General features: G+C 34.3%; 1 protein-coding gene across 3 annotated transcripts in view; it reads right to left on the bottom strand.

Annotated features, from left to right (window-relative positions):
- Window positions 1–23375, bottom strand: part of SMCHD1 (structural maintenance of chromosomes flexible hinge domain containing 1) — a 134443-nt gene that overhangs the window by 44093 nt on the left and 66975 nt on the right. For all 3 annotated transcript variants that reach the window (XM_061169708.1, XM_061169709.1, XM_061169710.1), the window contains 12 exons: window positions 22279–22375; window positions 20834–20906; window positions 18699–18838; window positions 17928–18062; window positions 15738–15965; window positions 12745–12893; window positions 11731–11819; window positions 11017–11135; window positions 7973–8140; window positions 4290–4415; window positions 2056–2135; window positions 1664–1821 (listed from right to left, as the gene is read on the bottom strand). In XM_061169708.1, the coding sequence (XP_061025691.1) occupies window positions 1664–1821; window positions 2056–2135; window positions 4290–4415; window positions 7973–8140; window positions 11017–11135; window positions 11731–11819; window positions 12745–12893; window positions 15738–15965; window positions 17928–18062; window positions 18699–18838; window positions 20834–20906; window positions 22279–22375 (1562 nt within the window). The remainder of the gene's footprint in view (window positions 1–1663; window positions 1822–2055; window positions 2136–4289; window positions 4416–7972; window positions 8141–11016; window positions 11136–11730; window positions 11820–12744; window positions 12894–15737; window positions 15966–17927; window positions 18063–18698; window positions 18839–20833; window positions 20907–22278; window positions 22376–23375) is intronic.

Below are 23375 nucleotides of genomic sequence, written 5' to 3'. Positions count from 1 at the left end.
CAGATGAATGGATAAAGAAGATGTGGCACATATATACAATGGAATATTACTCAGCCATAAAAAGAAACGAAATTGAGTTATTTGTAGTGAGGTAGATGGACCTAGAGTCTGCCATACAGAGTGAAGTAAGTCAGAAAGAGAAAAACAAATACCGTATGCTAACACATATATATGGAATCTAAAAAAAAAAAAAAAAGGTTCTCATGAACCTAGGGGCAGGACAGGCATAAAGACGCAGACAAAGAGAATGGACTTGAGGACATGGGGAGGGGGAAGGGTAAGCTGGGATGAAGTGAGAGAGCAGCACTGACATATACACTACCAAATGTAAAATAGATAGCTAGTGGGAAGCAGCTGCATAGCACAGGGAGGTCAGCTCCGTGCTTTGTGACCACCTAGAGGGGTGGGATAGGGAGGGTGGGAGGGAGGCACAAGAGGGAGGGGATATAGGGATATATGTATACGTATAGCTGATTCACTTTGTTATACAGCAGAAACTAACACAACATTGTAAAGCAATTATACTCCAATAAAGACGTTAAAAAAATATATCCTGTGATAAACCATAATGGAAAAGAACATGAAAAAGAATGTATTTATATGTTTAACTGAGTCACTCTGCTGTACAGCAGTAATTATCACAACATTGTAATTCAACTATACTTCAATTAAAAAATAAATTTAAAAAAAAGGTTAGACTACAGATACTCAGCAATCTAGAATAGGCCAAATGGTTACAAATCTATATGCTTTATGTAGTCTGAGAATACAATGTTTACTTTCTTTTATGATTTTCAATAGCATACAGTAGCTAAACTATTATTACTTGTAATATTCCCTTATATTTATCAGCTGTAATATTCACTTGTCACCTATTAGTTTTTAATCACAGGAAATAGGTCTTATCTCCCCTAACAGATTTCAAAGGCTATAATTATTTAAAATTATTGTTAATATTTCAATCTAAATATTTCTGGTCTGCTTCTTTCACTGCTTGTAACTATGAACAGGAATTCATCCTCTCAAGAAAACCAAAGTCTTCAAGAAAATTACCTATACAAAGCAAATACAATTTCCTACTGACTTGGCTCCTGCCATATTACACTGAAATCATTTGCTTACTTGATTGTCTCCTACATTAGACTGAACTCATTGAAAACTGTCATGTTCATTACTGGAATTAGGAGTCTAGCATAGTGGATGGACATAGCAGGTGTTCAGTAAATGTTTGTTGTTCTGAAATATCTTTAATCATAAATTATGATGTGATGCATTTCCATCCAAATTAAGTTGAACAGTCCTGGTTCTGTCTGGTTTAACAGTGCAACATATTTAGTAGAACATACCCCCACAGTTTTGCCATTTAGCAGTTCATACTTCTTTTGCAGAATCTCACAATTCAGTGAATGAACAAACACAAACTGATTATCTTAAGCTATCAGTTTATCTATGAACTTTTAGTTCATTCTTGACCATTAAAGGAATGTAGGATATAGGGGAGAGGGAAGACATAGCTAAGTCAAATGTACTTTCTTTACCATTTGAAAGGCCACAACATGCTTGCTTTTTTATCATGCTGAACACCCAGGATAAATAATTTATTCCACTAATGTAAGAGGCAAATTAATACTACAAATTTATTTTAAAACTGTGAATTACTCACCAGTGAAAATACCCCCTGCTAAAAAGGAAGCATCTTTGTCATATTTAACATTGAGACGAATGGGTTTTTCAGGGTCTGGAAGAATCATTAACTTAATTATGGGTCCTTCTATGGTATTCTTGTTATAAATGGCTTTAACCTGCATAATATGTTCTCCTCTAAAAAGAAAAAAGGGGAAGGGGGGAAGGGGGTTCAAACTTCATTAGTTATAACTCAAAATTCTGAGACAATTTATACAAAGTTTAACTCATTTAGGAAACCTCTCTACTCCTGTTCCATTCCAACTCCTGACTATCACTAAATAGAAGGCTAGTTATTACTCTTAACGTGATTCAGTAATAACAAAAATCAATCTCTATAATACCAATAACTATCAAACTTTCAGTTCTTACCTAGGGGCATAAACACTGAACACTCCCAAATTAGCCCTGCCCCTTTCATCGGTTTTATGCTGTTGGTTTGAAGGAGTGAGCTAAAAACAAAACAAAACGGTTAATTAGAAAATTCTAGGAATCAAATTCTTTTCCTCTATTACTATTTAAAAAGCTACATTTGCACACAGTCTAAAATCTAAAATTGTCTAATTTGAACTAGCTGAAATGATATAATATGTAATCACATAATCCAAAGGATAAAAATCACACTGATCAATTAAACTAGAATTTTGTGTATTTCAATTATTAAGTTGCAGAATTCAATGTTCAGTTTCAATAACGCTGATATATCAAGTGAAGTTTGGTCACACAAACACTGAAGGTATATTCCAAAACAGGGGGGTTGTGAGAGTTGGCGCAGGAAAAATAAACATAAATACACATACATAATTTCAAGTCAAGGCATAATACAATGTCCATCGTTAGTTACTTCATCTTTCTCTTAATATTTACTCAGATGTGCTTCTTAAATCTTTGTTGCAATACTACTTTTGCATTGATAACCAAGCTTTTACTTTTAAGTGATTAAGAATCAGTGGCCACATTTCCTAATCATTGGTTAGAAGAGTCTTTCAGTCTTTTGCAGATGCTTCTCTAAAAAACTAGGATCATACTCTTATTACCAGTAGAAAATAATCACTATTTAACTCTCTTGGAAGCAAACATTAAGAACAAAAGTAAATGTGAAGACTGTAGAAGCAGGAAAATCAGACTCTCTCCTAAATCCTAATACCTAATTTCTGTTTAACGGAACCTGAAGATTAGGTAATTATGGTACATGCAGACAAAAAAAAAAAAAAAGGCAATAGTTGGTGAGACAAAAGTGAGAAAGAGTAATTGAACTGCTAGAATAAAACCTATATTTGTACCTGTCTCATTTAACCTCCAATCCATCTTCTCTCAACCTATCTTTCTCAAAGTCTTTCTTCCATCTGGGTCCTAAATCTTTGTTGCTAAGCCAGAGAAGTAAGTCTTCTATTTCAGGCTATATAGCAGCAATACTGTAGTCTTTTTTGACAGGCTAAGACCTCTGACCCTTTTCACTTTACTTTGAAAATAAGTTCATGTGGATCACAAGTCATTCTTGGCACTTTAATCTCCTGTATAGCTTTTATTTATTTACTTATTTTCATTTATTGTCTTTTGGCCGCGCACATGGCATGCAAGATCTTAGTTCCCCAACAAGGGATCGAACCCGGCCCACTACAGTGGAAGCACACAATCCCAACCACTGGACCGCCAGGGAATTCCCTCCTGTATAGCTTTTAAGATAAACTTGTTGAGTCCTGCAAAATCCCTACTGGGATTCTTAATGAACTAATGGATTAATTTCAAGTGAACTGTGTATTTACATAATACCAACTTTTTGCATCCACTAAAATTATAAAATTTGTGGAGGGATACTCAAGCCTGGCTAAATATAACTCCAAGAACTCGCTTCTGTGTTGCCTGGCAACAACCTGGCTGGGACAAATGAATTCCCTTCAACCAACAGGAGAGACTTGTGAAAATATAACTTTGCAAGGGACTGGCAGCTTCTTCCCTTCCCCCTTGCAGGAGGGCATAAACTTTGTGCCAGGCATCCAAAGTCCCCCCTACATCCTGGTTACCCCAATACTAATGTAAACACTTGGTACCTAATCTTGGACTTCCTGGTTTCCAAGCACTATGTTTGTGCCCAAACATTACGAGGCCATTTTCATGCTTGCCGAATTCCCTAGAACACAAGCCAGTATAGATCCAACAGCTATGCCCAGGCCCTGGTAGCTCTCCAAAACGTAGGTGGAGTACAGTTACTCGCATGACTCTTTTCCTTCACCCTTAGGGCTTGTAAGTTTCCCCAATAATACCTGTTTCATAACCCATATTGCAGGTCATTGTATCTGCCATCATTCACCTTTGTCAGCATTATCTATTCTTAATCTGAAATCCAAATATTATTAATATTGTGTAATAAACACTCAGACATAACTGTAGAATGTCACCCCTTGTTATACTGTTTGCAAGATATAAACTATACTTCCTCAAAATAACTATTAAAAATTTTAGGTTACCTTAAACTAAGCAATAATGAAGACTATATAAGACTATTTTCTTTTAAAAAAAGAAATGTGACACCTAAAGACATGATCCTGAGGATGAAAGCCAGAATTTTAAGTAAGTGAAAATATTTAAGAATGTTTAAAACTTACCTTTAAATTGTTAGCTTTTATAAGGCTTATTTTAACCTGTGGCACAAGTGCTGGATTATCCCACTGATCACAAAGTTGAACAATGAGAGGATTCTGTAATTCTCTTCCATTAATCACTGGAATGGACTAAAACAGATATAATAATTTTAAGAAGCACTAAAACATATATGCCAAACAATATGATTACTATTTAAATGAAACAATCACTTAATGTATCTGTTTTAGTCACAAATAGCTCCTTTCATCAATTAAAATAAACTTCTGAAAGTCAATTATGTTGTCACAAATGATCCTCTTCTTATAGAAATGATTGAAAATTTGATAAACGGGAAAATATCATTTGACATTACTGGCTTCTAGAGCCAGTCAAGAATTCTAAAAATTACATATTAGAAGGACTTCCTTGGAAACAGAAGCTTATCTTAGGTTCTCATCTTTAGCACTGTCATCTACAGTTTAACTCCTCCATCAATTGTCAGCACTCTGCCAGTCTACACGAAGCAATAATGCACAGCTTTCCAGCTCTTGGTTAAACAGGACTAGTCACTGATAATCTACACTGTCTTGTTGGCTTAAGATGTTTCTTGCTTTTCCATTACTTCATGTAAGGCCTGTGTAACTCTGCGAATTTGTGTGCCGACCTATTAATACTGGATATATCAAAGGAAAACACATTGTCAAGCAAGAAACCTGTGAAAGTCTAATCCTCTGTGTCAGATCTTAAAAGTTAAAAAAAAAAGAAGATAGGAAAGATATAACTAGCAAAAAAGGAAAGCTGATTTATCATCTCTCTCCTACTAATAATGTTCCTCCGCTTCCTCCACCCCTCACCTTACTTGAGGAAGTTGTTTACCAAATTACGTTAGGAGGTTGCTAAAAGTGGGAGAAAAATTAATAATGTTTTAGGGCTAGAAATTTTTTTTTTTTAAAGATACCCTTGAAGCTGGTTTAGTTTAAATGCTTGACTACCAAAAGATTTTCATGGATAGACTGTATTTTATCTGCAAAAGTTTATAAAAAGCTTGAATATATAAAAAGTGCTGATGTTTCCAAATGTAAACACTACAGGGTCTTTATTCCTAATTACATAATTGTCTATCCATCAAATAGTAACTACTTTTAAAGAATATCTTTCAGTAAATGACTTGTAGCAAAAGCTTTTAGTTGAACATTTTTCTGGGTAGTAGTGGGGAAAGTACATATCCAAAATCAAATGTTCATGAATACAAATCTGCCCTTTGCCACTTTTTAATATTGTCATGTAATGTAATATTTCAGAATTTGTTTCCTATTTATAAAGAATGATAATACATCATAATGTTGCTGAAGATTAAATGAGAGAATATATGTGTATATTTATATATTTTTTCTATTTATCATGCTTAGGTGTTAAATCAGTTCCCCTTTTCTATTAAAGATCCTGTAGGGGGACAGTAGGTCAAAAATTAGATTAGGAAATTCTAGGAAAACCACATATTCAATGACTACGTTTGCAAGCTTACCTACATATAATGTATCTCTTAACAGAATGAGAAATTCGTTTTAGGTTTTATTTTTAAAACTTTTGGATTTCAATGGTATCTGCAAATAAATCTTGTAATAAGTTTTTGAGTTAACAAGCTGTCATTATTTTTTATATTCCCCTCCTACAAAATCATATAAAAACAGGAACATGTAAAGATTTTTTCCACCTCAAATGTACACAATTATTCCATGTGTACACTATTCCACAGTCAGTCAACAAATCCTTTATTGACATCATTAGGCACAAAGAATGTATTGACTTATGCAATATATGTGCTTCCAGATAAAAATAAGTACACTCGCTTTTCAGTGAAATCCTTCAGTCAACACAGTATTACAAAAAAGACTGTTTTTAAAGCACATTCATACACTAGTTTATCTGTTTTTTTAAACTCACAAATCAAAAAAGGGCAATCTCAAACTAGGGCGCAGATATGTAAGCTTTTCTTAGATGATCAGTTCCTTTACAGGATAATTTCATTTACTACCACGGTCATGTTAGATCATTTCCCATTAGAAAAAAATAAGCTTTCATACCAACAGATAAGGCCTTGCCACATTATAACTGAACACCAGAATGTGAACATTTTAAAATTAGAATTCTAAAAATTGAATGAAAACTGAAAGGTAACAGATTTGACAGACATTTGCAAAATTAGTATTTAAGTATTAGTAATTAGTATTTAATTCAAAAAGAGTCATGTACCACAATGTTCGTTCCAGCTCTATTTACAATAGCCAGGACATGGAAGCAACCTAAGTGTCCATCGACAGATGAATGGATAAAGAAGATGTGGCACATATATACAATGGAATATTACTCAGCCATAAAAAGAAACGAAACTGAGTTATTTGTAGCAAGGTGGATGGACCTAGAGTCTGTCATACAGAATGAAGTCAGAAAGAGAAAAACAAATACTGTATGCTAATACATATATATGGAATCTTAAAAAAAAAAAAAAAGGTTCTGAAGAAGCTAGGGGTGGGACAGGAATAAAGAAGCAGACGTAGAGAGTGGACCTGAAGACACGGGGAGGGGGAAGTGTAAGCTGGGATGAAGTGAGAGAGTGGCATGGACTTATACATACTACCAAATGTAAAACAGATAGCTAGTGGGAAGCAGCCACATAGCACAGGGAGATCAGCTCAGTGCTTTGTGACCATCTAAGGGGCGGGATAGGGAGGGTGGGAGGGAGACGCAAGAGGGAGGAGATATGGGGATACATGTATATGTATAGCTGATTCACTTTGTTATAAAGCAGAAACTAACACACCATTGTAAAGCAATTATACTCCAATAAAGATGTTAAAAAAAAAAAGATTTAACTATTTGCATAGGAAGGCAAACTGAAGCTTTTATGGATATAATGAATGACTTGATATCTGGTATGCTTTTAAAAATTCCAGCAAAAACATTTTTTTAATAAGTCAGTGAGAGAGAACAATGAAATAAAATTGGGCAAAAATCAGTAACTGGGCTTCCCTGGTGGCGCAGTGGTTGAGAGTCTGCCTGCTAATGCAGGGGACACGGGTTCGAGCCTTGGTCTGGGAGGATCCCACATGCCGCGGAGCGATTAGGCCCGTGAGCCACAACTACTGAGCTTGCGCGTCTGGAGCCTGTGCTCCGCAACAAGAGAGGCCGCGATAGTGAGAGGCCCGCGCACCGCGATGAAGAGTGGCCCCTGCTTGCTGCAACTAGAGAAAGCCCTCGCACAGAAACGAAGACCCAACACAGCCAAAAATACATAAATAAATAAATTTAAACTGGAAGGAAAATTAAAGTGTTAAGAAAACCCAAATGTATATGGCTAGGTTTAAAAAAAAGAAAAAAAAAAAGTCTACTTTAAAAAAAAAAAAATCAGTAACTGTTGAAACTGGGGGTTCATTATACTTTTTTTACTTTTATGCATATTTTAAAATTTCTATTATAATAAAGTGCTTAGAATTTGAAGTATTACACTTTTTTAAACAAATGAGGGCACAGAGATGAATTAAATAATGAAGTATTAAAATTCATATTACTTTGTCCTTGTGTTATTGTTACTATTGCTACTGTTATTACTTCAATAACAAAATGTAACTATTCTGATCTACTGACATTTTGAAGCAATAAGTCATGTGATATTAAATTCTGTCAATCAAGGCAGGAAGGTACTTACCTCCTTTAACTCTGGCCAGTCTACAAGGAGAAGTTTAGCTGGTGGCCCAGAAATTAGCTGCACTCGAATAAAGTCAGAAAACTCACGCCAAGTAAAACAAAGATCCTTATTTCCAGGGGGACCTGGAATAAATTTGATGCCTCTCACACTTATACTTTGTGTATTTTCCTAGTGAGGAAAAGCACATTGAAAAGAAACAGGGAGATAATGTTTCGTTTTCAGAAAAATGAAAGAAAATGTTGTCACCACCCATGTGCATACAGATGTGTTTCTGGTATAACAACAGCAAGTAACTTACACATATGCCAATACTGGAGTTCCCTGAATTGCATCTCCTTGAGAGGAGAAACTGAAATTCTTTTTTGTGAGGGAGAAATCTAAAAGGTTCAAGCTATGTCCTTTTTCCTGATACTTTCCTAATTTCCCTTATTTACACTTGCATTGTCTCCTTTCTGTTCCCCAAATAGCCATGCACGTGCTTGCCCAACACCCTTTGCACCCGCTCCTTCCCTCTGATTGCAACATTTTTTTTACCTACGTGGCTTTTCTTCAGGTTTTTGCTCATAGAATACCTTAACCAGAGAGGTTTTCTGTAACTAGCCTATATGATGGTGCCCTATTCCCACAGCCCACTTTAATTTTCTTCCTGTCACTCATTTCCTATCTGTTATATGCTCTCCCATTACAAGGTAATCTCCGAGAAGGTAGGGGCTTTGACTTGTCACAACCCCATCGCTGGTACTTAGAATGCCTAACATCTGTTAATGGGAATCAATGACACTAGCCTATAATCTTTGCCAAGTGACTGAAGTAGATAAAACTGATTCCGTACTGGCATGAGCACTGTAGTATTTGCATTTTAATAGTGACCCTTAATGATTTCATCATCTTAAATTTCCATTAAGTACAAATATATTCCAGCAGATTTTAAAACTCAGAGTTAAAATGTCATGTTTTATGATCTGAAACAACTGTTTGTAGAACATTTCTGTAAAAAGACATTGCAAAACAATAGAAATTAATCTCTCCCAAAAGCCCATTGAGTGCAGGGGAGTTTTTTCATTATTTGGAAAACAAATTAAGCATTCATTAGTACAACATACTGAAAAGTTCAAAATACATGAAGTCTATAGAATCCCTCATTTAATAGTGAAACACCAAATGCCCTTTTGAAGAGGTGATGTCTTAAGTAATCTTGAAAGTTATTCTGGTTTTACCTCATATCTTGAAAATAAAATTTGCATGCACATTAACAAATTGTAGATGAGTATAAATAGAATTAAACACAAAATTCTGAAAGGTACTCTCTAAGGTATAATGTTGATATTATCAAGGGAATGTACTTCAGAAGAGCAGAACATTTTATGAAGATGTGGAAATGATTTTAAGAAACAATGGCATATTAAAACCAGTTGTTTTTTTTTTTTAAACTTTAAAAATAATGTTTTTTTAAAACAACTTTGGTTTAAAAAAAAAACCCAGAGGCTCCCTTTTTTTCTGTAGAGACTAGGGGTAGACTCCTCCTATTGTTTGTTTGAAAGTGAGTCAAGATGGTATACATCAGTTGTAAAATGACAGCAGAAAGAAAGAAAGTCAATCTGACTGGACAATGAGCCATGGGAGGAGACAGGTGTGCTGCAGTGGAATGCTATGGAGCACTTTCGGCCTCCCTAAGGAGATGGAGTCTAACTTTATAGTATACAATGCTGATAGGTGGCATAAGATGGGAACTGAAAAGTGACACTAGATTTGGTCAGGTGGCACAGGGCAGAAAAAGAGCGACAGTGGCTTGCCTGGGAATGATGGTCAAGAATGTGAAAACAGAGAGTATATACAACTCTTCCAAGGAGCTGTACTGTAAAAAGGAGGAGAGAAAGAGGGCCGTACAAGGAAGCTGTGAGGGTTTTTTTATTATAGCATGTCTATATGCTGATGGGAATCTAATAGATTATAGCATGTCTATACGCTGATGGGAATCTAATAGATTATAGCATGTCTATACGCTGATGGGAATCTAACAGACCGGGAAAACAAGATGTAGGAAGATTGGTTACAATTTAGGAATAATTAGTGAAAGAGGATGGGAGTCTGTGCGTAAGGCGACAGGAAGCAGAGGTAGTTCATGTACAACAGCAGTTATTATCTGACTTCATCTACACAGAGGGTGAAGCTAGACAAGAGAAGAACCTGAAAGTCAAAGATCAAACCTTATTTTTACAGTAAACAAAACACCATTAAAAGTTCCTCAGCAGTGCTAAGATATAGTGAAAGTGGTGTTCTGAAAACTAGAAAATAATAGCCCAGCACATTAGTGGAAACAGAAATTCTAGGTGGGAGGGGCAACAAGGAGGCTATTATGATCATTCTGTCGGGTAAAAGGTATAATGGAGGCTCCAAAAGGAAGAAGAGTTTTAAAAACCATTAAATGCCCTAAATGGATTCAACTTTACTTGGGCCTTAGCATTCCTTCTTTTTGACCTACTCGAGCCTGGTAGGTTCCTTGAAGGCTCAACTCCAACATCCTTTCTCGAAAACTGTCTTTCATCTCTCCAAGAATACATTGTGTTCCCTTGCTTGTTTTAAACTGAAATAATTCCACCAGGGTTCTTATTTTTCAAGCTAATCTCAATTAACTGCACAGCTGCAAACTTTCACCACTAGTTTTCTCCCAGGCATTCTATTTAATGCAGGGACTGAGCACCAAGAAATTTTACTCAAATAGCTACATGAAAAACTATCTTTATATATATATCAAAATATTTAAGGATGAAATGATATGATGTATGGAATTTGCTTCAAAGTGATAGATAAGGGGGAACTGATGAATGTTGAAGCTGACTGATGGGATCATGGGAATTACTTATACCACTTATTCTATTTTTGCATATGTTCAAAATTTTTCATTATGAAACTTATTTTAATGCCTTTTATAATTTTTCACTGTAAACACTGAAATCAAGTCTCTCTTATTTTTGTTTTTCCCAAACTTTTTGTTATATATAAACTGAATGGAATAAGCCAACTGTTATGCAAAACAGCCATACCTGAAAAGTAGTTTTCAAATGTGAGCTATCAAGTCCAATCCCAGCAATTCCCAAGGCAGATAGAGAAGTTGGTGAAAATGCTTGAATCTGATTTCCATACTGATCTGTAACTATTATAACTATAAAAGGGGGAGGAAGTTTAATTTTAAAGTATCTTAATAAAATATACAAATATCCATAAACACACTTATACAATTAAAATTATACTTAGAAACTCATTCTAACTTTGTTCTTGTGTATCTTTTTGGTAAAAAGTAATTATAATCACTTCTTTTATAATCACTATAAAAATAATAAGAATATACATAAGTACACTTATATTTACATATTTAACATGATGCTGATGTTAATCAAGTTTTTTACCATGAACATTTGAAGGAAATAATTTAGTATTATGTAATATTCTAGATATAAGAAAAATACAGGATACATATGAACCCACTAATATACTTACTTTTCACTCTTAATATTAACTATGAACATTTCTAACAAAAGTCAACATTCTTTTCAACAAACTATTTTTGCCAAACTGATTTCACAGTTAGGTCAGCATAGGCAAAGACAGGGAAAATGCTTCAATCTTTCCAACAATGGAATTTAAACCATAAACCGTATATAAATCCCAAGTTTTCCTTTCAGATTATGTATGCCAAAACATGAACGTAAGGACATATTATAGAAGTGTTTTAAAGAAAGAAAGCAGGCCATACTAACCTATTTCTCCTTGAAGCTCTTGGCCCATCTGTACTGTTTTTCCTCCTTTTAATTCACATTTTAGATGTTTAGGTTCATCAGGAAGTGGTCTGCAATTGATTAACAAGTTAAACGCCTTACTTGCACCATTAATTGTAGAAAAAAATTAGTTTAAATATGCTAAAGAGTAACAAATACAACATTCATTTTCTAAAACTTAAAGTAACACCCCTCTAAATACCTCTATTTATATAACATAACTATTAACCCAAAAGGAAATAGAGAAAAGATAGCTTGCAAAGAGAGTAGAGAATACTGACAAAAAAAAAAACACACACACACACACGTGTTAGATTACAGTTATCTATGCTGGATTAAAAGGAACTTATGCCATGAGAGCACTGAGAAAGAAAACAGATGGGTCTGTAAGAATGACTCATCAAGAGATCTGTCTCTGGCTGAAGAGTTGTACATCTTACAATTTTATCTCAAACATGGAGCTATTCTAAGTGTTGGAATAGTATGGAAATGTGTAGAGGAATTAAAGTGAAAAAGGTTATTAAAAAAGAGGCAGCCGAGGAACTGACAGGCCAGGGTGAAGGACAGGTTTTCAATATAGTTACTTAAATCTTCCCCTTTTCTATCAGGTGGACTCAGCTTTGCAAATCATCACTAACCAATGAAAGCATTCTTCCTTCTGAACAACACACTGACTGATCACACTGTATCTTTTGGACTTTTCATGTCTGTCATTCTGCAGGAGTTTTCACTGTTGCTTGTCTTAGGAGGGCTTTCCTTTATCAAAAGTTCTATTTCTGACAGATACTAGAGGGTCAATTAAGCAGAAGCTTGTAACGATATTAAGAATTAATCACTATCTTCAGTGAAGCTTTATTCCGAAGACAACCTATTTCCAAAAAATTGTGAAAATTTCTATATTAAAAAACAACTTTGGCATGTGTGCTTTGGAGAAAAGCACTTTTGTCGCCATATGCTGAATTTTGAAATACCTCAAAATATAATATGCCCACAAACCTTACTGTAAATGCACTTTCCAAAGACACATGATCATCTTGGAATGAAACCTGGCAATAGCGCATATCTTTTACAGATGTTGGTACTTGTACATCAGGAAGCAGACCCTGTAGTAAGTGCTCTTTGTTAATCTCAGGAGTCCAATTAACCTAGAAGAAAAATTATATATTTAAGAATAATATAAAGCTTAATCTAATGCCTTCCAACTGCCACTTATCTCACCAAAGACTCTTAAAATTATAACCCATCCTCCCCACCCCTAAGGAAAAAGAAAAGCCCCTTATGACCAGAAATGATGGTCGTTCATATATTACTGTAATAAAAAAGTATCTTCCTCATTGTCTTTCCTGATAATGTTGCCATATCTTTCAATGCAATAAAATAAATATTCCTAAGTCATTTCTTTAGCTTTTGCCACAAGATTATCACTGTGATCATTACAGTTTTAAAAAAACCATGTCAATCAAATCATGTGATCAATTCTCAGAAGTAATAGTCAATCTTTTTTTTTGAAAAGAATCTTATTAATACAGGTTTTAAATGAGATCTAAGTGGACCTGATTCAGCAAGGTGAGAAAACAAGTTAAATCCACTAATGTAATTACCATCCTGGCCACATCTTGATCTTAATCTACTCTGGAATGTTTTCAGCTCTAATTTTAACTTTACATCTCTTAAATTCCATATTTTGTTACCTGATCCATTTTTTAAGTTGATTACCCTACGCTATCCTTTTAAACTTCCAATCCTTTCTATTTAAGAATTTTTAGCTCAACTTTATGCTTTTAGCCTTCTATAGCTGTGATTCTTAAATCATTGATATTCTAATATTTTAATCCTAGTTTATGCTGTTCTTAGTTACCTTTTTTTTTAAATAAATTTATTTATTTATTTTTGGCTGCGTTGGGTCTTCATTGCTGCACGTGGGCTTTCTCTAGTTGCGGCTAGCGGGGGCTACTCTTCGTTGTGGTGCACAGGCTTCTCATTGTGGTGGCTTCTCTTGTTGCGGAGCACGGGCGCTAGGCGCGCGGGCTTCAGTAGTTGTCACTTGCGGGCTCTAGAGTGCAGGCTCAGCAGTTGTGGCGCACAGGCTTAGCTGCTCCGCGGCATATGGGATCTTCCAGGACCAAGGCTCGAACCCATGTCCCCTGCATTGGCAGGCGGATTCTTAACCACTGCCCCACCAGGGAAGTCCTCTTAGTTACCTTTTTATCTTTTTAAACCGTCTTTTTATTCTTTATCATACCTTTTTTTCCTTTTTTTTAAATAATGGAAGCAGCAAGCAGGAGTTACACAAAAAGGCTTTCTTCTCTCACCCTAGCTGTGCTCTCTCTTCAATGAATTCCTAGGTCAGTTTGGGTTGACTTTCCTCAATACTGGAGAATTCTCTAAAGACTACAAAACCACTTTAAGCATATACATTTAATAAAAGTATTTAATATACTTTATTATCAATAAAGGTGCATGTTTTAAAATCTTTGGAACCCAAGAAATATATAACTACTAGAATTGAGGCAAAATGTGTCAAAAGCTGGCCATGAGCTTAGAGAATGGCAAAAGGAAGGTTATATACAGAAAAAGGCTCTGAAGTCAATGTTTCTCCTTACCCTTAACATGAAACTAAACTGTGGAAACATTATGAGAAAGCAAGGAATCAGTTCAGAAGCCAGGTTGCTGGTACCACTTTTAAACTACTTGCCTTCAAATCTGCTGACAGAGATAAAAATGGCTTGCCTCCCTTCCAAGCAGGATAAGGATTATTTATCTCGAAATCCTCCCTTCCCTCATTATGGAGAGGAAAATAAACTGGCTGGAGCAAGGGTTATTCCAAATAAGATTTTAAAAATAATGTCAGCTGAATCCTGGTAAACAATTCTTTAAAAATATCAGATCCTGTATTTGGAGACTCAGGATGGCTACAGAATACAGCAGTGCAAAAGAGCGGAATTCCCTGGTGGTCCAGTGGTTAGGACTCCACACTTTCACTGCCAAGGGCCTAGGTTCGATCCCTGGTCGAGGAACTAAGATCCCACGAGACACACGGCATGGCCAAAAATAAATGAATAAATAAATAAAATAAATTTTTAAAAAAATCTAACCATTTTGATTTGGTTCTCTGTTAAGTGAGCTGTTAAAGTTTCAACATATAGATTTACCCTATCAAGGTACAAATGATACATTTAGATGGCAGGTCTATGAGGACCATCTGAAGCTACTGAGAACTGACAAAAGCATTGTCTAAGGATCACACTTTCAGAGACTGCTATACCAATTTCAAATGGCCAAATCAGGGGTCTGTAGTTAACAGTACTGTTTTACCATTTTCCTTTAACAGACTTTTTATTTAGTGCCTTCAGAATAGCTACAAAAACACTGCTTTGGTTGGGGACTTCCCTGGTGGCACAGTAGTTAAGAATCTACCTGCCAATGTAGGGGACACAGGTTCGATCCCTGGTCCAGGAAGATCCCACATGACACAGAGCAACTAAGCCCGTGCACCACAACTACTGAGCCTGCAAGCCACGACTACTGAAGCCCGTGCTCCACAACAAAGACAAGCCACCACAATGAGAAGCCCATGCACTGCAACAAAGAGTAGCCCCTGCTCACCACAACCAGAGAAAGCCCGTGTGCAGCAGCAAAGACCCAACGCAGCCATAAATAAATAAATAAAATTTAAAAAACAGACAAACACTGCTTTGGTCAAGTGGTGATCTTCATTGTGAGTATAGAAATACAGTTCATCAGGACTGGAATTTTGTTTAGGTGTCAAAATCATTTTTCTAAGCATGAATTTGTCACACATGTATCATTCAACATTTCAATCTAGTGCATGAAAAAATATCTTACTTAGCCCAGGATTTTATATAACAGTACTATTTTTCTGTGATAAGCTTCTTCTTAGAGGATAGCCTATAAAACTTGTGCAGAGTCTTCCAAGCAAAAAAATGAACAGAATTCTTGCAAATAAACAATCTGTTTGAGATACTTACTTTAATTTTCTCTGCTAAAGCTGATGTTATATGGATTTCTCTTTCTCCTTCATCATACATTTGAAAAATAAGGTTATGCATAATATCTCCTGCTATCCAATTAACCTCATCCTGATGTTTGATCTGGATTGCCTTTTGTCCTTCTACACTGAATATCTGTAATCTTGCAACATGGCTACTGGGAAGCAACTTAATAGTCTTTTCCACAGGTGCCACATCTTTACAACTCTAGGAAGAGAGGAAAACACAAATATATACTGAATGACATCTGTACTGAAAACACAGTTTTTGGCTTTAATGGTGAATCTTCCATATTGCTTAAGAATTTATTTCCAATATTATGGGAGATCATCTTACATACTGTTAACATTCATAGATTTTCTCATTAAGAGGATACTATAGTATTAATAATTCCATATTTTATACCATCAAGTTATAAATAATGACAGTGGCCACATTCTTAAAACCAAAAACTAGCATATTTGGACTTAAAAGAACTTCCTTCCCCTTTATTTGTAAATTTACTTAAAAGTGCTGCAAACCTGTGAAATTTTAATCATATGACACAGATTTGGTGACCAGCATTTATTAATAAAAATAAAGGTGTAATAAATTAAGAATTTTCCATAAATTAAAGATAAATATTGCCATAAAATATGTTATTTAATGAGCTTCTAGAGCTTTTTCAATTCATTTTACATTGGGGTGAGTGGACAGAGTTGCTTGTAGCTAGATGAGGACTCTAGATGCCCCTAAAGGTTGAGCTGGCATATTTTAATTTGTTATGGGCACATCAGTGTTCCAAAGATCAGTAAAGATGAGCTGGTGTGCTACATAAATTGATTTTAGGCACACAAAGTTAAAACATTACATAATTATTTCAGAATCTAGGTATAGTGCATTCCACAGGATACAAATACTTCATATAAGTCTAAGCTTAAAATACCTCTACAATCCTACTTCACTCATGTCTCCTTCCTCACCCAGTTGCAGTTATTTTACTGAAGCCCATTCACATGAACAATGACATATTCAAAATTCCTACCTCACAGAGTATCAGGCAAATAATCCATCCCCTATTATAAGCACATTTTATTTGCCTGGCTCAAACTTAAGAGTCACTGCTTTTGGATAATATGTTCTAACTGCAGGTTACAAGATATACCTTGGTCTTTGTGTTAACTGACCAGGACTCTTGGTGTTCTGCCTGTTGCTGCTCTGCAGTATTTACATAATTATATGTAAATGCTCTCTTGCTCTCAAGCCCAGATTTCTCCCTAACTCCAAGTCTTTTTCCTGAATCTCCTGATCTTTTGCAAGATGGTATGCTCAAAAATATGTTGCCCACATTATTGAAAAAAGGAAATGCATAACAAATATTTGAAGATTATCAAATATAACCAGCTTCAAAAGAAAAGAATTAGAATAAAGTCAAATCATTTCATTCTAATGTAAAAAAATAAAAGCTTTTACCCTTTTGAGGCTCAAGATATGTTAGCTGATATATACTTAGTAGAAAAAACATTGGTTAATCAACCGATCAGGTAATTTATCATCTACTAACCATATCAATTATGAAGAAATCACATTTAGGTATTTTACTTGTATAAGTATTTGTTATCCCATTTAGCAATCTTAGGAAACCAAATGCTTGTATCAACTGCCTGCCCTTCTCTAGGCTGGTTTCACCTTCAGCCATGATGTATATCCAATAACAAGTGTCCTACTGGCACATTAACACAGCAATCTCTTTATAGGAAAATACTAATGAAAAACCATGTATTTATTTTGTTAATTATACACACATATTAAATATTCATATATCCTTCAGTGGTGGTTCCATAGGGACATTTACCAACCTTTCTAACAATCAAGTGTAAACTATAAGAAACGAGAATAAAAACTGATAATTGTCACATTTTAATATAGGAAAAAATTAATTTTAGGAACATGTAATCAATAATAGCTATAGATATTATAAAAGGTTTGATCAAGAAAATTACTAATATTTGATACAAAATGTTATTTACTATACTATTTTATTTTTGCCTTTTCTTCCCTCTGGCTAAAAGAATCACAAATATCTCATTTTAAAAAGTCAAACAACTTTACATAAAATATTATAAAGCTGCTAAAGAATATTTGTATAAAGACTCAATATAATACCAATGAATAAGAGTAACAACTTACAGGTATTTCAATTTTTGCTTTAAGTGTCTGGTCTTTTTTGATATTCTGAACTTGAATTGCTGGTCCTGACAAAATACTGGTTCCAGAACTACTGCAATCCACAACGTAGAGTGGAAGGTTTGGAGCACCTGAAAACTATTGGAAGCATACAAAATAATTTAAGACCCCAATCAAATGTAACTTACTATTCAATAACTGTTATTTAAATTTTCAAACAATTTAGTACAGCTACTATTTCCGGCTATAAATTAGAAAACTGTAAATATAATTCACTAATATTCTAGACAATTTCTGAATGAAAAGAGTAAGTTTCTACAATTCTAGGTAAAATTTGTTGATTTTGGAAGAAAAACCAACTTCCTCAACCATTATTCTTTCTTTTTTTAACTCCACCTATTTGGGTTTTCCTTTCCTTTTTGTGCTCTTTTACTCGTATTCATTTATCCATCCATCCCCAATCCTAAAGGATATTTCCATCATCCTACTCATAAATTAAATACTTCATCTGAAATGAGGAGGATGGACTAAGGAAGGAGAGGGGAGGAATCTGCAGTCCAATACTTGGCACAGCTGGCATCATTACTGGCTTAGGGATGCTGAAAACTATTGACAATGAGACAGCCCACAAATTTCTCCATGGAATAATCATTACACAATCTAGATACAACATAAGGCTTACTATAAAGGAGCCAAAAGATATAGTGATTTAGTGATTTCCATTTAGTACCACGGGACTCAAAATCTACATATTCTTATCTTATAACAGCTTACCTTACAATGAACAATCAATTTTGGTTGTGCTGTTATATTGTCTGATTCATCCAAAACTTCTACCTGAAATGGGAAAGCTGTTCCATTTTCTATAACTAAAATTTCAGAATCAGGTTTCACTTTCAATCGATGAGGGGGACCTACCAGAAAATTATATAATAAAATAGAGATTCAAGTTTCTAAAACTGAAATGTTAAAATAGCAAAAGAAACAGCTTTTAACATTTCAAGTTTTAATATCTTTTAAATAATGCCAAGAGAGAAAAAATATCCATGTTTAATCATTTCTATCCCCCAAAAGCATATATTCTATACATCACGAGAGTGGTCTCAATTATATTAAAATGTTTGATGTCTAGACTTAGTTTTATGTAACAAGCTAAGACACGGTGATAACTCATGTTAGAAATCCCCCAAACATGTGAAATACTAAAAAGATCCTGGAAAAAAGTATTCAAGAATAAAAGTAAAAGTTTATTAAACTACTTTTTTATTTACTACTTTTAACTTTACACAATGAGACTCATTTCTCAGGCACATTACATACCTGTCTCAGGTAATTTTGTTCAAAGGATCAGTTCATATAATGACATAACCAGATAACTTACTTGTTAGACTCCCCACAACACTTTGATATCCTAAGCAAGCTGCACCACAGGTTTCCTCTAAACTAATAAAAGAGGGTTTATACTTCTGCAGCAAGATGACCTGATGTGCCCTATAAACACTGATATTTTAAAATACAATTTATGCTAAACACTGGGAACACAAGTTTATAAAGAACAGTTTTATCAGTTAATATTTGTGTTTTCACCATATGCCAACTCTGTTCTCAGAATCCTTACAATGATCTTGATCAAGAAGGTAATATTATTATCCCCATTTTATGGATGAGGAAACCGGGACCCAGAGAGATTAAGTATTCTGTCCAGGTCACATGGCTACTAAATGGCAGACTCAGGTTAGATCCTAGTTTTGTAATTTGAAACCTCTTGACCATTATCACTACACAGTGCCACTTCCTACTTTACCACCTTCACTCTCAAATTCTAAAAAAATATCAGAACTATCTGGTTAATAAGAATTTCCTTTGAGTAGATTTGAGTAATCCATACGTTTTAGCTAACCTCTTAAAATAAAAGCATTGTAAGTAAGTATTAACACGTAACAATTTTTTTCTTATACTTCTACCAATGGGCCAATCTTTACTTCTAAATCAATTCATGCCTCAGGGAAAGCTCAAACTACACAAATTTGTGAAAGGAAATAGCTATTTTGTTTCTTTTCATTAAAACCAGTACAAAGGGTCATATATGGACAAAGATATGATCACGGTATTGTTAATATCAGAGCTAAAACTTCCATAACAAGTCCTGTTCTAGGTGTTGTGCAGCATATGCACTTCTCACTCTGCACAGTACTGTGTTAATGAGAACTCATGCATATTGGAAGTGTATCCTCCACTCAGTTACCACCGAAACCATGCAAAGTAAGGGCTGCCCACATTAACTCATCTAATCCTCACAAAAACCCTGTGAATTACATATTATCTCATTTTACACATGAGAAAACCGAGGCACAGAACAAGTGTACCTCACTGCTAAGTGTCAGAGCTTAGATTCAAACGCAGAAGGGCCGATGCCAGAATATATTCTTTGAACCTCCACAATAGACTGATTCTCAAATTAGCTGGCTTTTTCTACCCTAACTTTACTGCAACTTCATTTTCGAGTTGATAAATCATTATTCAAATTAACAACATAAAAGCATAAGAAACTTTTCTTCTTAAAATATTAAATATTTAGTTATATAAGAAAAAGTAAAGGACAGATCCAGTTCTAATGTAAGTCTAATTAGTATATCCTTAAGAATAGTTCCCCAATATAGTTTCAATATTCACATTTTTCTCCCAAGATTATTTTTAGAACTTCACTCAAGTCTTTCTAAATGTTTTCCTGTCTTTTATTTTTAACTGGTCATTTCTGTTAGCGCTATGTTTGTCATTCAAATGTATTTTCAAGACTTGTACCATAACCAAACCAAAAAACACTTCACCTTTATAAGTGTCATTATATTTTATCATAAGAATATTATTTAAAAGCTAAATATTAGGAATATTTCTTAAAGTAATATTACCTGGCAGTAATCTAATTTTCAAAATCTGTGAGTCTTCTTTTAAACCCGGAAGAATAACCTTCAGATTAAAATTCTGTTGAAAAAATTATTTTAATTAAATTCAAGTCCTAAATAAATACTTAAGTAATTTACTACCTCAATTCTGATTTACTTTTTGCTTTTCATTTTCATACCATTATAGAAATCTACTCAGCAAATTTATATTGACTAAAATTTTCATATATATGTATGAAAGAGATGCAGGTGAAAAAACTGATTTATATTGCTTCTTTATAGACAATACTATCTTTGAATTCAAAAGGCATAACCTCTGAATAATTATCAGAGTTAGGATGGGCACTATAAAAAATGTGGAAAGTAGTGAAATGGAAAGAACCCAATATCTAGACATATCTAAATACAATGTGGTGTTCTAGATTAGATCCTGGAATAGAAAAATAATAGTGGAAAAACTGGGGAAATGTTAACGCCCAGAGTTTTGTTAATAGTATTATATCAATGTTAACTTCTTAGTTTGGATAAATATATAATAGTTGTATAAGATGTTAGTAGAGGACGCTGGGTGAAGAGTATATGTGAACTCTCTATACCATCTCTGAAACTCTTCTGTAAAACATAATTATTTCAAAATAAGAAGGTTTTTAAAATCTAGAAATCTTTTTAGCAAGTTTATCTTACTAAAGTCAAATTTTCCATGCATTTCAAGTTCTTTTTCCAGAAAAAGCTTAATTCAGAAAGATGTACAGAACCTGCTCTTTAATTTGATTTGGTTATACAATGCAGTATAGTATACAGTACTTAAACTCACATGCTCTATTTTAAACATTATTTTGATAGGGAAAATTTTTAAAATATATATTGAAGGTAATGATACAATGGAAAAAAAGTAACATAATACCTAAGTTATTACCACAGTGTTCACATTAGTCATATTAATCTATTAGCTACTTTATATACTTAACTGAAAAATTACCTTATTGGAGTTTGTCTTTACTATCTCTAACCTTATTCCTCCCAAAACACTTCCCTTATCCAAATACCAAACCCAATACTTTTATAGAAGTGAGCTAAAGTTTCTCATATTTTTGTTCCTATTCTAAGAAAAATATTGAAAAATGGAAAAACTTACAGAGAAAAAAGAAGCAACATAGTACTAGATAACTGTTGTAAATGGCTTTGAATGCAAAAAGACTGGAATGAAAATGAAGACAGTTTAAAATATTTAATTCATAAACGTTTAACAAACAATAGCAGCAAATATGCTGGTCTTTCTCAGAGATGTAAATGGTAATGGTATGTCGGGTGACATGATCCTGATTAATCCCTAAGAACCTGACATTACTGTCATCTTGTCACAAAAATAGGTTATTCAATTTTAAATTTCCAATTTCATTTTTACCATATAAGAAATAACATGCATTATAACATGTATGTACAATGCTTACCTTGCCTTGACAAGAGTTTACAGGGCCCTTAGCTGTAACACCTCGAATGACACAATTTGGTCCATTGGTTATTTCTTCATAATGTAAAGATAAACCACTGGAAAAAATAAATTATTTTTTAACTTTCCCTCCATTACCTAAATAAGCTGCAAATGTTCTTTTCTCTTTTCTTTCTTTTTTTTTTTCGAGCTGTGCCACATGGCTTGCAGGATCTTAGTTCCCTGACCAGGGACTGAACCCGGGCCCTCAGCAGTGAGAGCATGGAGTCCTAACCACTGGACCGCCAGGGAATTCCTGCTGCAAATGTGTTTGTCTTCTCATATGACATTCTCATTTTTAATTCATTTTTCTAATAAAATTGTATTTTTTTAAAAGAGAAATAAATGAACAGAAGCAAATTCCCATGAGATTTTTACAAAGAAAAATGATCCAACAAGTATTAATGAGTGATACCATTCGTGCAGTGAGTAAAGATACAAGGTAGGAAACAATCAAATGTTAGACCATGTATACAGGCCAAAGAAAATGAAACATCCAAATCGGTCAGGCTTAAGGATGTCTTCAGACTTTGCCCTGGATTCTTTCAAATCCTTCACCCACAGGGATTTTAGAGACTTTCTGGCACCTATTAAACTGAATGGCAATTTTAGACAAAGTCCAAATAATTAAGTACAGCCTTGTGCTAACGTAACCTTGCTAGAATGTATACTGAGACCCTCTAATCTACTACCATGAGCAATGTGATTCCTAAACCACCTTTGACCACCTGTAGATCCTTACAGTGTCAACATTTTACTCTGTAAGGGGTAAGGTGATAAAAAAGGAGGAAAGATATACCATGATGGAGAAAAGACCTAATTTTTCTGAAGAATGAAATTAAATATTTACAGATATTATCTGAATAAGTTGTAAAAATTAAATAACATGGCTTGTTTGAAAAAAGCTGTAAAGAGGCATATAAGGTAAAATAAACTCCCTGAGAAAGATGGACATTAACCACAGACATCTACTTTCACTATCTCTTAAAGCATCACTAATATAAGAACGAAGGGATTCCTTTTATTTACTTTTAAAGGCAAAGATATGGGAGGTATGGA

The sequence above is a fragment of the Eubalaena glacialis genome, chromosome 15 (genome assembly GCF_028564815.1).
Source record: "Eubalaena glacialis isolate mEubGla1 chromosome 15, mEubGla1.1.hap2.+ XY, whole genome shotgun sequence".
NCBI classification, from domain to species: domain Eukaryota; kingdom Metazoa; phylum Chordata; class Mammalia; order Artiodactyla; family Balaenidae; genus Eubalaena; species Eubalaena glacialis.
The sequence above is the reverse complement of the archived record's forward strand: the minus strand, read 5'-3'. Positions and strand labels throughout refer to the sequence as shown.